The sequence below is a fragment of the Lolium perenne genome, chromosome 5 (genome assembly GCF_019359855.2).
Source record: "Lolium perenne isolate Kyuss_39 chromosome 5, Kyuss_2.0, whole genome shotgun sequence".
Taxonomy (NCBI): Eukaryota; Viridiplantae; Streptophyta; class Magnoliopsida; order Poales; family Poaceae; genus Lolium; species Lolium perenne.
The window spans coordinates 169,694,693-169,707,654 of record NC_067248.2 but is presented as its reverse complement, the minus strand read 5'-3'; the positions used below and the strand labels follow the sequence as shown (position 1 = coordinate 169,707,654).

The 12,962-nt window shown below is 42.1% G+C and overlaps 1 protein-coding gene across 1 annotated transcript; it reads right to left on the bottom strand.

Moving 5' to 3' along the window:
- Positions 1–1,393: 1,393 nt before the first annotated feature.
- On the bottom strand, positions 1,394–4,100 carry LOC127303745 (uncharacterized mitochondrial protein AtMg00810-like). The gene is made up of 3 exons (XM_051334450.1): positions 3,825–4,100; positions 3,658–3,768; positions 1,394–1,510 (listed from the first exon to the last, which is right to left on the bottom strand). The coding sequence occupies exons 1-3, from the start codon at positions 4,098–4,100 to the stop codon at positions 1,394–1,396; spliced, it is 504 nt and encodes a 167-aa protein (XP_051190410.1).
- Between the last annotated feature and the right edge of the window lie 8,862 nt (positions 4,101–12,962).

Here is a 12,962-nt window from a genome sequence, read left to right as displayed (position 1 = left end):
CCCGGAAGGCTTCTCCATCAACACCACCGCCATCTTCATCAACGCTGCTGTCTCCCATGAGGATGGAGAACACTCCATCGAGGCTCGGGGCTGTACCGGTAGCTATGTGGTTCATCTCTCTCCTATGTACTTCAATACAATAATCTCATGAGCTGCCTTACATGATTGAGATTCATATGATGATGCTTGTAATCTAGATGTCATTATGCTAGTCAAGTGGGTTTTACTTATGTGATCTCCGGAGACTCCTTGTCCCACGTGTGTAAAGGTGACAGTGTGTGCACCGTGTGGGTCTCTTAGGCTATATTTCACAGAATACTTATTCGCTGTTATGAATGGCATAGTGAAGTGCTTATTTATATCTCTTTATGATTGCAATGTGTTTTGTATCACAATTTATCTGCATGCTACTCTAGTGATGTTATTAAAGTAGTTTTATTCCTCCTGCACGGTGTAATGGTGACAGTGTGTGCATCCGTGTTAGTACTTGGCGTAGGCTATGATTATGATCTCTTGTAGATTATGAAGTTAACTATTGCTATGATGGTATTGATGTGATCTATGCCTCCTTTCGTAGCGTGAAGGTGACAGTGTGCATGCTACGTTAGTACTTGGTTTAGTTGTGTTGATCTGTCGTGTACTCTAAGGTTATTTAAATATGAACATTGAATTGTGGAGCTTATTAACTCCGGCATTGAGGGTTCGTGTAATCCTACGCAATGTGTTCATCATCCAACAAGAGAGTGTAGAGTATGCATTTATCTATTCTGTTATGTGATCAATGTTGAGAGTGTCCACTAGTGAAAGTATGATCCCTAGGCCTTGTTCCTAAATACTGCTATCGCTGCTTGTTTACTGTTTTACTGCGTTACTACTACTGCGTTACTACTGCTTGTTTACTGTCCTGGGCAAAGCACTTTTCTGGTGCCGTTGCTACTGCTTATTTACACCACCTGTATTTCACTATCTCTTCGCCGAACTAGTGCACCTATTAGGTGTGTTGGGGACACAAGAGACTTCTTGCTTTGTGGTTGCAGGGTTGCATGAGAGGGATATCTTTGACCTCTTCCTCCCTGAGTTCGATAAACCTTGGGTGATCCACTTAAGGGAAACTTGCTGCTGTTCTACAAACCTCTGCTCTTGGAGGCCCAACACTGTCTACAGGAAAAGGAGGGGGCGTAGACATCACCTACCTTGAGTTGATGGGCGATGGAGAAGGCCGCCCACCCCTGGTCGATGAATGTGTCATTCCCTTCTCTCCTCGTAGGCATCCTCCAGTTGCATCCACTGTTGGTGGTGACGATGATGTTGGAAGGGATTTCTTCGAATCACTTGACGAAAGCTTGAGGGATCAGGATCCGGCCGAAGGTGGGCTTGAAGATGATGCGCAGAACTAGTTAGGCCCTACGTTGTCATTGAAGTGGCCGACGTTAGCTGGCTTTCCACGAAGCTTCTTCGCCGGTCCCTCGTCGGGAACCTCAGCAGGTGACCCAAGCATGATCTTCTCAGTCTGCCACAAGAACACATGCCATTAGAGGTGTGCCTGCTCACAAGTAGTTTAGATGAAAACGAGCATTGATAGCATTAGTAAGGCCTCATTCATTGCCTCACACGGCAGCTCAAGGGACTGCCCTCAAACTAAGTCTAGTGTGCAAGTAATGTCACACACACGACTAAGTTTGAGGGGCAACACCTTACCTTCCGTTGTGTCTTTGTTGAATCATTGGCCAATGCAGAACTGAAGAAGCACACAAGACCGCATACATTGCCTCACACGGCAGGCATAGGGAGTGGCCACAAACTAAATGTAGTATGCAATGACTGTGGCACACATGACTAAGTTTGAGGCCACCACCTAGCCTTCTATTGTGTCTTTGTTGGCAGCACCTTTCCTTGCCATTGTTCAATCGTTGGCCAATGCAGTAGACAAACCAAAAGGAGGCCTCATATATAGGATCACACGGCAGTCAAAGGAACTGTCCGAAAATTAAGCCTAGTGTGCAAGTAATATGTCGCACACGACTAAGTTTAAGGGCAGAATCCTACCTTCCGTTGTGCCATTGTTCAATCATTGTCCAATGCAGAACTAAAGAAGCGGAAACATGCAAACCAAGGTAGCAGAGGCCTCATACTATGAGGACATATGGATGAGATGTTTGATCAGAACCAATGGCATGGTCATGTTCAGTCATGCCATAGGTTCTGATCAATCATCTCCGTACTATGATCCCCAGTTATAATCATCGGCCCAGTTCAGTCAGAAACAACACAAGTAGCAGTTTAAATGAGTATATTACGAGTGGTACTTAGGGTACATTACAAATTCTACTTATGGTACATTACAAATTCTCCCTAGATCAACCTTTCGTGGGATCTCCTACAGTACATCTAGAACACATTCATCACTCGTCACAAATAGTCCTGATCCTGTTGAGCTTATCCTTGAATGCAAAGTTCACTTGGAGCAGATCGTATGTGTCATACTGTAGCTTTCTCTTCTCAGCCTCCAAATCCTTTTTTTCTGTCTCTCATTTTTATTTTTTTATCCCTCATCACTTGTACTTGTGTGCCTACAAACGCGTGCTCGACCCTGTGTCCGCATCCAGTCCTCCCCGTTTCTGCTGCAAGTTCGAAGATGCACGGAGCTAGCTTGATCAGAACGTAGCCCCGATCAGACTCGGAATTCTGAGAGACGTAGTACAACCCGGTGACGAACCTAGCAATGGGTGGATAACTGCACCGTACCTTAACCGTACCCGCACAAATATGCGTTGCACGCAAACCTGAACTAAACCATTTGATAATTCTGTCAGCCCAACTAAAACGAAACTATTCTATATTTCCATCCAAACTAAACTGTACCTAGAGCAAACTGTGGGTCAAAACCGTTTGGTGCAATTGGTTGAGAACCGTTAGCTAAAATCAGTTGAATCCTTGTAAAACAACGTAGTTTGGGGGAACTCGCTCAACCCTCTAGAGATGGCATATCTCATATATATATATATATATATATATATATATATATATATATATATATATATATATATATATATAGGGCTACAAAGTACATGTACATGTATAATACAAGTGAGGCTATACAAATTCTAACACTCTCACTCAATCTCAACTTACTCCTGATATATCAAGGAGGTTGAGATTGCGCCTACAGACCTCAAACATGGGTAAAGGTAAAGGCTTGGTAAAGATGTCTGCAAGTTGATCCTTTGATGAGATGAACTTGATTCGTACTAGCTTTTGTGCAACACGTTCCCTCACAAAATGAAAATCAATCTCTATGTGCTTGGTCAGTGCATGGAACACCGGGTTTGACGACAGAAACGTGGCACCGATGTTGTCACACCAAAGGACCGGTGGATGAGGTTGAGAGATACCCAACTCCTGAAGGAGGGACTCAACCCATATGAGCTCAGCGGTTGCATTGGCAACGGCCTTATACTCAACTTCTGTACTGCTGCGAGAGACGGTGGCTTGCTTACGTGCACTTCAGGCGATCAGATTACGACCTAGGAACACAGCATAGCCCCCTGTAGAGCGCCTGTCGTCTGGACATCTAGCCCAGTCAGCATCAGAGAACGCAGAAAGAACACATGTTTAACTGGCCCGCAAGTGAAGACCAAAAGACGAAATGTGACTGACATAACGCAAAATGCGTTTAACAGCAGACCAGTGCACGTCAGTAGGAGCATGCAGATACTGGCACACCCCATTGACGACGAAGGACAAGTCCGGACGCGTGATCGTCAGATACTGCAAGCCACCAACAATAATGCGGTACTCCGTTGCATCCTCAGAGATAAGAGAACACCATTAGTAGCTGAGAACTTGTCAGTGGAGGACATCGGCGTGGGTGACATCTTGGACTTGAGCATACCAGCACGGCGCAAGAGATCAAGAGAGTACTTCTTCTGAGTGAGATTCAAGCCAGTAGACTGATGAGCAACCTCAATACCCAAGAAGAAGTGTAGCTGACCCAAATCCTTGACAGCAAAATCAGCACCAAGAGCAGAAATAAGAGCAGCATCAGCCGCTGATGAAGAACTGACCAGGATAATATCATCGGCGTAGATAAGTAAGTACATAGTCACACTCGGTCACTGAAACAGGAACAATGAAGTATTTGCCTTCGAAGGAACGAAGCCATGAGTACGAAGAGCAGAAGCCAAGCGAGCATGCCAGGCACGAGGCGCTTGCTTCATTCCATATAGAGCCTTAGTCAGACGACACTGGTGATATGGCTGAGCAGGACTGACAAATCCAGGGGGCTGCCTCATATAAACCTCTTCATCAAGAAGACCATGAAGAAAAGCATTCTGGACATCAAGCTAACGAAGAGACTAGCCTCATGAAACTGCCAAGGACAGAAGGAGCCGAATGGTCGTAGGCTTGACAATAGGACTAAACGTGTCCTCATAATCCAGGCCATGTCGCTGTTTGAATCCCTTAGCAACAAGACGTGCTTTGTAGCACTCAATAGAACCATCAGCATGCTTCTTCACCTTGAATACCCACTTCGAATCGATGATGTTGACACGTGGTGGAGGAGGAACAAGTGTTCAGGTCTCATTTTGTAACATAGCCTGATACTCCCGCTCCATAGCAGCCCTCCAGTGCGGGATACTCATAGCATCTTGATAGCTGCGTGGTTCAGAGGTTGGATCATCTACAGCATGTGCCATGCAGGCAGCCAACCAAGCAACGGTACCGTCTATGCGCTCATTTGGCCAGGTGATGCCGCTGCTACTACGCGTATGAGGACGCGAAGGCGGCGCAACGGGCAATGAAGACGTTGTTGGTGCAGATGGCGGAATGCCAGGGCGACCAACCCAGGTGCAGTGGGTGGCTGAGAAGCATGCAGCCCAGGCATCACGGACCTGGGCGACGCGGGGGGCATCAATGACCGAGGCGACGCCGGGGGCGAAGAAGACCCATGCCCAGGCGAGTCAGGTGAGCTCGACCCAGGCGGTGGGGAGGCCGGACGAGCCGGCGGCGGCTCGGGCCGCATGGGCCGTGCGCTCGGAGCGGGTGCCGTGGACGGTCAAGGTGGAGGAGCGCCAGGGGACGTCGACACCATGGCATGCGCGGATCCTGGGGCATGCACATGCATGGACGGAACGACGTGAGATGCCGGCGCATCATTGCTATCCGGGAGCAGCTCAAGAGGAGCTTCGCGACAAATTCCTGCACCATGATTAGGCAACAAAACAGGCGAATATGCAACATCTCCAAATTGGCTAGGCAGAATGGGAGATAAATGCACAATTGAATCGGTGGTAGATGTTTGTGGCATGGCAGAAAATGGGAAGACGTTCTGTCAACACCCGGATTTTTAAGTCCGGATGCCTATTATGCCATACATCGCAATCCCAGGAATATTGTTTTTGCGAGACATAATAGATTGATATCACAGAACATCATTCATTACAACACATAATTGTCTTACATCAAAGGATCACATGATCCAGTCTTAATACAACATAGTGGATCTAGCGATCCTATTACAAAACACATAGCGGAAGCGAAGTAGCGGTTGTGGTCCATCTGTTCCACAGGCAACTGTTGACGTCAGGAGTAGTCCTAGTTGTCGTAGACGTCATGCTGTCCATCTTCATAGTACTGGTTCTCTTCTTCATAGTCTGGCCATTTGAATAGCCAGGGACAAAGCCATGAGTACTTTAAAGTACTCACAAACTAATACTAGTGTAAGCACTGTCAACTATAGTAATGGGGTGCTAAGCTCTAGGTTCATTTGCATAAAGCCAATTTTATTTCATAAGCATTTAGTAATAAAAGACTCTCTAGTTGTCTAACTAGCTCAAGTGGGAACATTAGTGTCATTCCCACAACTCTGTTGTGATTCAAGTCAAATTCACCATTCACCTTTCAAGTTCAAGTCACCAGTCATATGTCACATTTTTGAAAATGGTCTGATGATGGAACAGTATGGCCTTTCCAACCGTCCATAACCGTGGACGCGGCTATTCGAATAGTTTTACACTCTGCAGAGGTCGTACACTTGTGCCACAACATTTGCAATAATCCGTCAGGGTTAACTGGCCCTGATTTATCACACTCCGTGTGCGGACTACCAATCATAACCTTTCACTTACATACCCTAGTATAGGCACCTCTCCCCATGATCTTGGCCTCCCAGTGAAGACAAACCGTCAGCCTGGGAACTGCACAGGGCTTGGGCCGGACATTCACCTCGTTTCATGTCATTTCACATCATTTCACTTTCAACGAACACAGCCTCGGCATAACCCCTATGACGCTTGTTTAGAGGGAACCCATACTAAGACACATAAACTTCCAGTTAAGCCCTACCCATAATCAGGTATTGTGGGGGTACTTGCAAATTGGAATGGTATCACATCCGAATCCAACCATCAGTTTTTATCAAATTCATCATGTCATTCAAGTCACATTCACCTTCAAAATCTTTCAAAGTCATTTCATTTCACATGTTCCCATCTAGAGTAGTCAATTTTATTTGTTAGCACTAGCAACTAGTCATGAGGGGTGCTAACTAGCTTTGATTGCTCTAGGCTAAATTTGATACTCTTATTCTACTCCATATTTAGACTAAGTGAATCATGAATCAAAAAGTAAACTTTGATAAACCAAAATCAATAAAGCTTGTAAAGTAAAAAACTTGGGATGGGATCATTAAGCATAAAGTATGAGGTAGTGGTGCCTTGCTCTTGTAGAGCTTTGCACTTTGCAAGAATATTAGCTTGCCTTGGTTGGTGTACTGATCAAAGTGGTATTCTTCTCCCTGGAAGTAGACCTCCTCCTCCTCTTGGTACTCCTCGGTACTAGCGTCTAAAAGCGGATACGAGGTAACAATCACCAAACAAATTTTAAGAACTAGACTAAGCACACACAAGGTTCACACAAGCTATTCTAGCATCACAACATTACTATCATGTTGGTTGACTTTGTTTTCTTCTTAAAAAAATAATTTCCTCTCATTACCAATATTAATTAGGGCTTCTATTTAGTTCTTGGAGAAATAATTTCCTCTCATTGAATCTTGTTAAGATTTAATTTCCTCAAATAATAATGTATGAACCCATGTTGACCAAGGTCAACACTTCATAATCATTGCTGACGTGCAGTTGACACACGTCCGTTGAGAACCCCAAGAGGAAGGTGTGATGCGTACAGCAGTAAGTTTTCCCTCAGAAAGAAACCAAGGTTTATCGAACCAGTAGGAGTCAAGGAACACGTGAAGGTTGTTGGTGACGGAGTGTAGTGCAGCGCAACACCAGGGATTCCAGCGCCAACGTGGAACCTGCACAACACAATCAAAGTACTTTGCCCCAACGTAACAGTGAGGTTGTCAATCTCACCGGCTTGCTGTAAACAAAGGATTAAACGTATGGTGTGGAAAATGATGTTTGTTTGCGAAGAACAGTAAAGAACAAGTATTGCAGTAGATTGTATTTCAGATGTAAAAGAATGGACCGGGGTCCACAGTTCACTAGTGGTGTCTCTCCCATAAGATAAATAGCATGTTGGGTGAACAAATTACAGTTGGGCAATTGACAAATAGAGAGGGCATAACAATGCACATACATATCATGATGACTACTATGAGATTTAATCAGGGCATTACGACAAAGTACATAGACCGCTATCCAGCATGCATCTATGCCTAAAAAGTCCACCTTCAGGTTAGCATCCGCACCCCTTCCAGTATTAAGTTCCAAACAACAGACCATTGCATTAAGTATGGTGCGTAATGTAATCAACACAAATATCCTTAGACAAAGCATTGATGTTTTATCCCTAGTGGCAACAGCACATCCACAACCTTAGAACTTCCTGTCACTGTCCCAGATTCAATGGAGGCATGAACCCACTATCGAGCATAAATACTCCCTCTTGGAGTTACAAGTATCAACTTGGCCAGAGCCTCTACTAGCAACGGAGAACATGCAAGAACATAAACAACACATATATGATTGATAATCAACTTGACATAGTATTCCATATTCATCGGATCCCAACAAACACAACATGTAGCATTCCAAATAGATGATCTTGATCATGACAGGCAGCTCACAAGATCTAACATGATAGCATAATGAGGAGAAGACAACCATCTAGCTACTGCTATGGACCCATAGTCCAGGGTGAACTACTCACACATCAATCCGGAGGCGATCATGGTGATGAAGATTCCTCCGGGAGATGATTCCCCTCTCCGGCAGGGTGCTAGAGGCGATCTCCTGAATTCCCCGAGATGGGATTGGCGGCGGCGGCGTCTCTAGAAGGTTTTCCGTATTGTGGCTCTCGGTACTGGGGTTTTTGCGACGAAGGCTTTAAGTAGGCGGAAGGGCAGAGTCGGAGGGCTGACGAGGGGCCCACACCATAGGGCGGCGCGGGCCCCTCCCTGGCCGCGCCGGCCTATGGTCTGGCCACCTCGTGGCCCCACTTCATATCCCCTTCGGTCTTCTGGAAGCTTCGTGGAAAAATAAGACCCTGGGCGTTGATTTCGTCCAATTCCGAGAATATTTCCTTTGTAGGATTTCTGAAACCAAAAACAGCAACTGGCTCTCCGGCATCTCGTCAATAGGTTAGTGCCGGAAAATGCATAATAATGACATAAAGTGTGTATAAAACATGTGAGTATCATCATAAAAGTAGCATGGAACATAAGAAATTATAGATACGTTTGAGACGTATCAAGCATCCCCAAGCTTAGTTCCTACTCGCCCTCGAGTAGGTAAACGATAACAATGATAATTTCTGAAGTGACATGCTATCATAATCTTGATCAATACTATTGTAAAGCATATGAGATGAATGCAGTAATTCGAAGCAATGGTAAAGACAATGAATAAACAACTGAATCATATAGCAAAGACTTTTCATGAATAGTACTTTCAAGACAAGCATCAATAAGACTTGCATAAGAGTTAACTCATAAAGCAATAAATTCTTAGTAGAAAGCTTTGAAGCAACACAAAGGAAGATATAAGTTTCAGCGGTTGCTTTCAACTTTCAACATGCATATCTCATGGATAATTGTCAACACAAAGTAATATAATAAGTGCAATAGGTAAACATATAAGAATCAATGCACACAGTTGACACAAGTGTTTGCTTCTAAGATAGAAAGAAGTAGGTAAACTGACTCAACGTAAAGTAAAAGAATGGCCCTTCGCAGAGGGAAGCATGGATTACTATTTTTGTGCTAGAGCTTTTCATTTTGGAAACATAGAAACAATTTTGTCAACGGTAGTAATAAATCATATGTGTTATGTATAAGACATCCCATAAGTTGCAAGCCTCATGCATAGAATACCAATAGTGCTCGCACCTTGTCCTAATTAGCTTGGATTAACACGGATTATCATGGCATAACATATGTTTCAACCAAGTGTCACAAAGGGGTACCTCTATGACGCATGTACAAAGGTCCAAGGAGATAGATCGCATTTGATTTCTCGTTTTTGATAAATCTCAACAAGGACATCCATACCGGGACAACATAGAAAACAGATAATGGACTCATCTTTAATGCATAAGCATTTCAACAACAGATAATATTCTCATAAGAGATTGAGGATTGATGTCCAAACTGAAACTTCCACCATGATTCATGGATTTAGTTAGCGGCCCAATGTTCTTCTCTAACAATATGCATACTCAAACCATTTGATCATGAAAATCGCCCTTACTTCAGACAAGACGAACATGCATAGCAACTCACATGATATCCAACAAAGGTGTAATAGTTGATGGCGTCCCCAGAAACATGGTTATCGCTCAACAAGCAACTTATAAGAAATAAGATACATAAGCTACATATTCTTTACCATAATAGTTTTTAAGGCTATTTTCCCATGAGCTATATATTGCAAAGACAAAGAATGAAATTTTAAAGGTAGCACTCAAGTAATGTACTTTGGAATGGCAGAGAAATACCATGTAGTAGGTAGGTATGGTGGACACAAATGGCATAGTTTTTGGCTCAAGGATTTGGATGCACGAGAAGTAATCCCTCTCAATACAAGGCTTAGGCTAGCAAGGTTGTTTGAAGCAAACTCAAGTATAAACCGGTACATCAAAACTTACATAAGAACATATTGCAAGCATTATAAGACTCTACACTGTCTTCCTTGTTGTTCAAACACCTTAACCAGAAAATTTCTAGACTCAGAGAGACCAATCATGCAATCCAAATTTTAACAAGCTCTATGTAGTTCTTCATTAATAGGTGCAAAGTACATGATGCAAGAGCTTAAACATGATCTATATGAGCACAACAATTGCCAAGTATCAAATTATTCAAGACATTATACCAATTACCACATGAAGCATTTTCTGTTTACAACCGTATAACGATGAACGAGAAGCAGTTTCAACCTTCGCTATGAACATTAAAAGTAAAGCTAAGAACATATGTGTTCATATGCAACAGCGGAGATTGTCTCTCTCCCAAACAAAAAATGCTAGGATCCGATTTTATTCAAACAAAAACAAAAACAAAAACAAAAACAAACAGACGCTCCAAGTAAAGCACATAAGATGTGACTGAATAAAAATATAGTTTCACTAGAGGTGACCTGATAAGTTGTCGATGAAGAAGGGGATGCCTTGGGCATCCCCAAGCTTAGATGCTTGAGTCTTCTTGGAATATGCAGGGATGAACCACGGGGGCATCACCAAGCTTAGACTTTTCACTCTTCTTGATCATATTGTATCATCCTCCTCTCTTGACCCTTGAAAACTTCCTCCACACCAAACTCAAAACAAACTCATTAGAGGGTTAGTGCATAATTGAAAATTCATATATTCAGAGGTGACATAATTATTCTTAACACTTTTGGACATTGCACAAAGCTACTAAAAGTTAATGGAACAAAGAAATCCATCAAGCATAGCAAAACAGGCAATGCGAAATAAAAGGCAGAATCTGTCAAAACAGAACAGTCCGTAAAGACGAATTTTTCTGGGGCACTTAACTTGCTCATATGAAAAAGCTCAAATTGAATGAAAGTTGCGTACATATCTGAGGATCACGCACGTAAATTGGCAGAATTTTCTGAGTTACCTACAGACGGGGCTGCTCAATTTTGTGACAGTAAGAAATCTGTTTCTGCGCAGTAATCCAAATCTAGTATCAACATTACTATCAAAGACTTTACTTGGCACAACAATGCAATAAAATAAAGATAAGAAGAGGTTGCTACAGTAGTAACAACTTCCAAGACTCAAATATAAAACAAAAGTGCTGTAGTAAAATAATGGGTTGTCTCCCATAAGCGCTTTTCTTTAACGCCTTTCAGCTAGGCGCAGAAAGTGTGAATCAAGTAACATCAAGAGATGAAGCATCAACATCATAATTTGTTCTAATAATAGAATCATAAGGTAACTTCATTCTCTTTCTAGGGAAGTGTTCCATACCTTTCTTGAGAGGAAATTGATACTTAATATTACCTTCCTTCATATCAATAGTAGCTCCAACTGTTCGAAGAAAAGGTCTTCCCAATATAATAGGACAAGATGCATTGCATTCAATATCCAAGACAACAAAATCAACGGGGACAAGGTTATTGTTAACCGTAATGTGAATATTATCAATCCTCCCCAAAGGTTTCTTTATAGCATTATCAGCAAGATTAACATCCAAATAACAATTTTTCAATGGTGGCAAGTCAAGCATATCATAGATTTTCTTAGGCATAACAGAAATACTTGCACTAAGATCACATAAAGCATTACAATCAAAATCATTGACCTTCATCTTAATGATGGGCTCCCAACCATCTTCCAACTTCCTAGGAATAGAAGTTTCAAGTTTTAGTTTATCTTCTCTAGCTTTTATGAGAGCATTTGTAATATGTTTTGTAAAGGCCAAATTTATAGCACTAGCATTGGGACTTCTAGCAAGTTTTTGTAAGAACTTTATAACTTCAGAGATGTGACAATCATCAAAATCTAAACCATTATGACCTACAGCAATGGGATCATTGTCCCCAATATTTTGAAAAACTTCAGCAGTTTTATCACAAACAGTTTCAGCAGTTTCAGGCAATTTTGCACGCTTTGAACTAGGAGTAGAAACGTTGCCAACACCAATTATTTATCATTGATAGTAGGAGGTTTAGAAACATGTGAAGCATCAACATTACTAGTGGCGGTAATAGTCCAAACTTTAGCTACATTATTCTCTTTATCTAGTTTTTCGTTTTCTTCTCTTTCCCACCTAGCATGCAATTCAGCCATCAATCTAATATTTTTATTAATTCGAACTTGGATAGCGTTTGCTGTAGCAAATGACTTAATATCTTTATCTTCATTAGGCATAACTTTCAACTTTAAAAGATCAACATCAGCAGCAAGACTATCAACCTTAGAAGTAAGAATATCAATTTTACCAAGCTTTTCCTCAACAGATTTGTTAAAAGCAGTTTGTGTACTAATAAATTCTTTAAGCATGGCTTCAAGACCAGAGGGTACACTCCTATTATTGTTGTAAGAATTACCATAAGAATTACCATAACCATTACCATTATTAGAAGGATATGGCCTATAGTTATTACCAGAATTATTCCTATAAGCATTGTTGTTGAAATTATTATTCTTAATGAAGTTCACATCAACATGTTCTTCTTGAGCAACCAATGAAGCTAAAGGAACATTATTTGGATCAACATTAGATCTACCATTCACAAGCATAGACATAATAGCATCAATCTTATCACTCAAGGAGGAGGTTTCTTCAACAGAATTTACCTTCTTACCTTGTGGAGCCCTCTCAGTGTGCCATTCAGAGTAGTTGATCATCATATTATCAAAAAGCTTTGTTGCCACCCCCGAGGTGATGGACATAAAGGTACCTCCAGCAGCTGAATCCAATAGGTTCCGCGAAGAAAAATTTAATCCTACATAGAAGGTTTGGATGATCATCCAAGTAGTTAGTCCAT

Bases quoted from the DNA above. Each gene is read 5' to 3' on its own strand.
- LOC127303745 (XM_051334450.1), bottom strand. From the start codon at position 4,100: ATGTACTTACTTATCTACGCCGATGATATTATCCTGGTCAGTTCTTCA. The intron at 3,769-3,824 runs GTTCTCTTATCT...GGTGGCTTGCAG, and splicing joins AGTTCTCAGCTACTAATGGT to TATCTGACGATCACGCGTCC. The intron at 1,511-3,657 runs GTCAGTCACATT...TTCTTGTGGCAG, and splicing joins TTAAACGCATTTTGCGTTAT to ACTGAGAAGATCATGCTTGG.